General features: G+C 60.8%; 1 protein-coding gene across 1 annotated transcript in view; it reads right to left on the reverse strand.

Annotated features, from left to right (window-relative positions):
* Nucleotides 1-651, reverse strand: part of LOC103583092 (spermatogenesis-associated protein 31E1-like) — a 5,772-nt gene that overhangs the window by 2,294 nt on the left and 2,827 nt on the right. Inside the window, exon 3 of the mRNA XM_008564505.1 lies at nucleotides 11-636. Within this exon, the coding sequence (XP_008562727.1) occupies nucleotides 11-636 (626 nt within the window). The remainder of the gene's footprint in view (nucleotides 1-10; nucleotides 637-651) is intronic.

Consider the following 651-nt stretch of genomic DNA (forward strand, 5'->3'; position numbering starts at 1 on the left):
GAGGGGCCACCAGCCTCCAGGTGGCTTTGTGTGGGGTCTCCCGAGAATGGGGCCTCTGATGGGTGGTGGGAAACACCCTCTTGATGGGATCGAACCTGTGATGAGGTGGGGAGACACGAGACCTTGGCAGCCACCTGCCACCAGGAGAGGGCTGGGATGGGACAGCTTGGGTGACTAAGGCTGGAGATCGAAGGGATGGGAGAAGTCAACCAGCAGTTTTGTGGAGACAAGCTCTGTGGGGTGGAGCCCAGCGGGAATGCCATTGAGTTCCACTGAGAAGTAGTCAGGCTGGAGTCTGCTGGAGGCAAATGGGAGGCCACAGGGTCAGGGGGTCGTGATGGGGGAGGAACAAGTGCGAGTGGCGGGGCTGAGAGGCTGTCGAGGGGGAGCAAAGGCTCTGATGGCTGAGAGGCACTCAGGGGTGAGCATGACCCAACAGAAACGGTGGAAGTCCTTTGGCCTGGTGACAGGGTGGAGGCCACAGGTAGAGGACACTCGGCCAGAAGAGCCTGGACTGCGAGTGGGGATAAGGTGACAGGAGCAGAATCTTCCACATTCTCCCTGCACGGCTGGTGGGCTCTGGCAGGTGCTGGTTTGCACACCTCACCTGGAGGGTCAGGGATCTCCGCCAGGTGGCTGCAGGAGACAGGA

The sequence above is a fragment of the Galeopterus variegatus genome, unplaced genomic scaffold, assembly GCF_000696425.1.
Source record: "Galeopterus variegatus unplaced genomic scaffold, G_variegatus-3.0.2 Scaffold19598, whole genome shotgun sequence".
Lineage (NCBI taxonomy): Eukaryota > Metazoa > Chordata > Mammalia > Dermoptera > Cynocephalidae > Galeopterus > Galeopterus variegatus.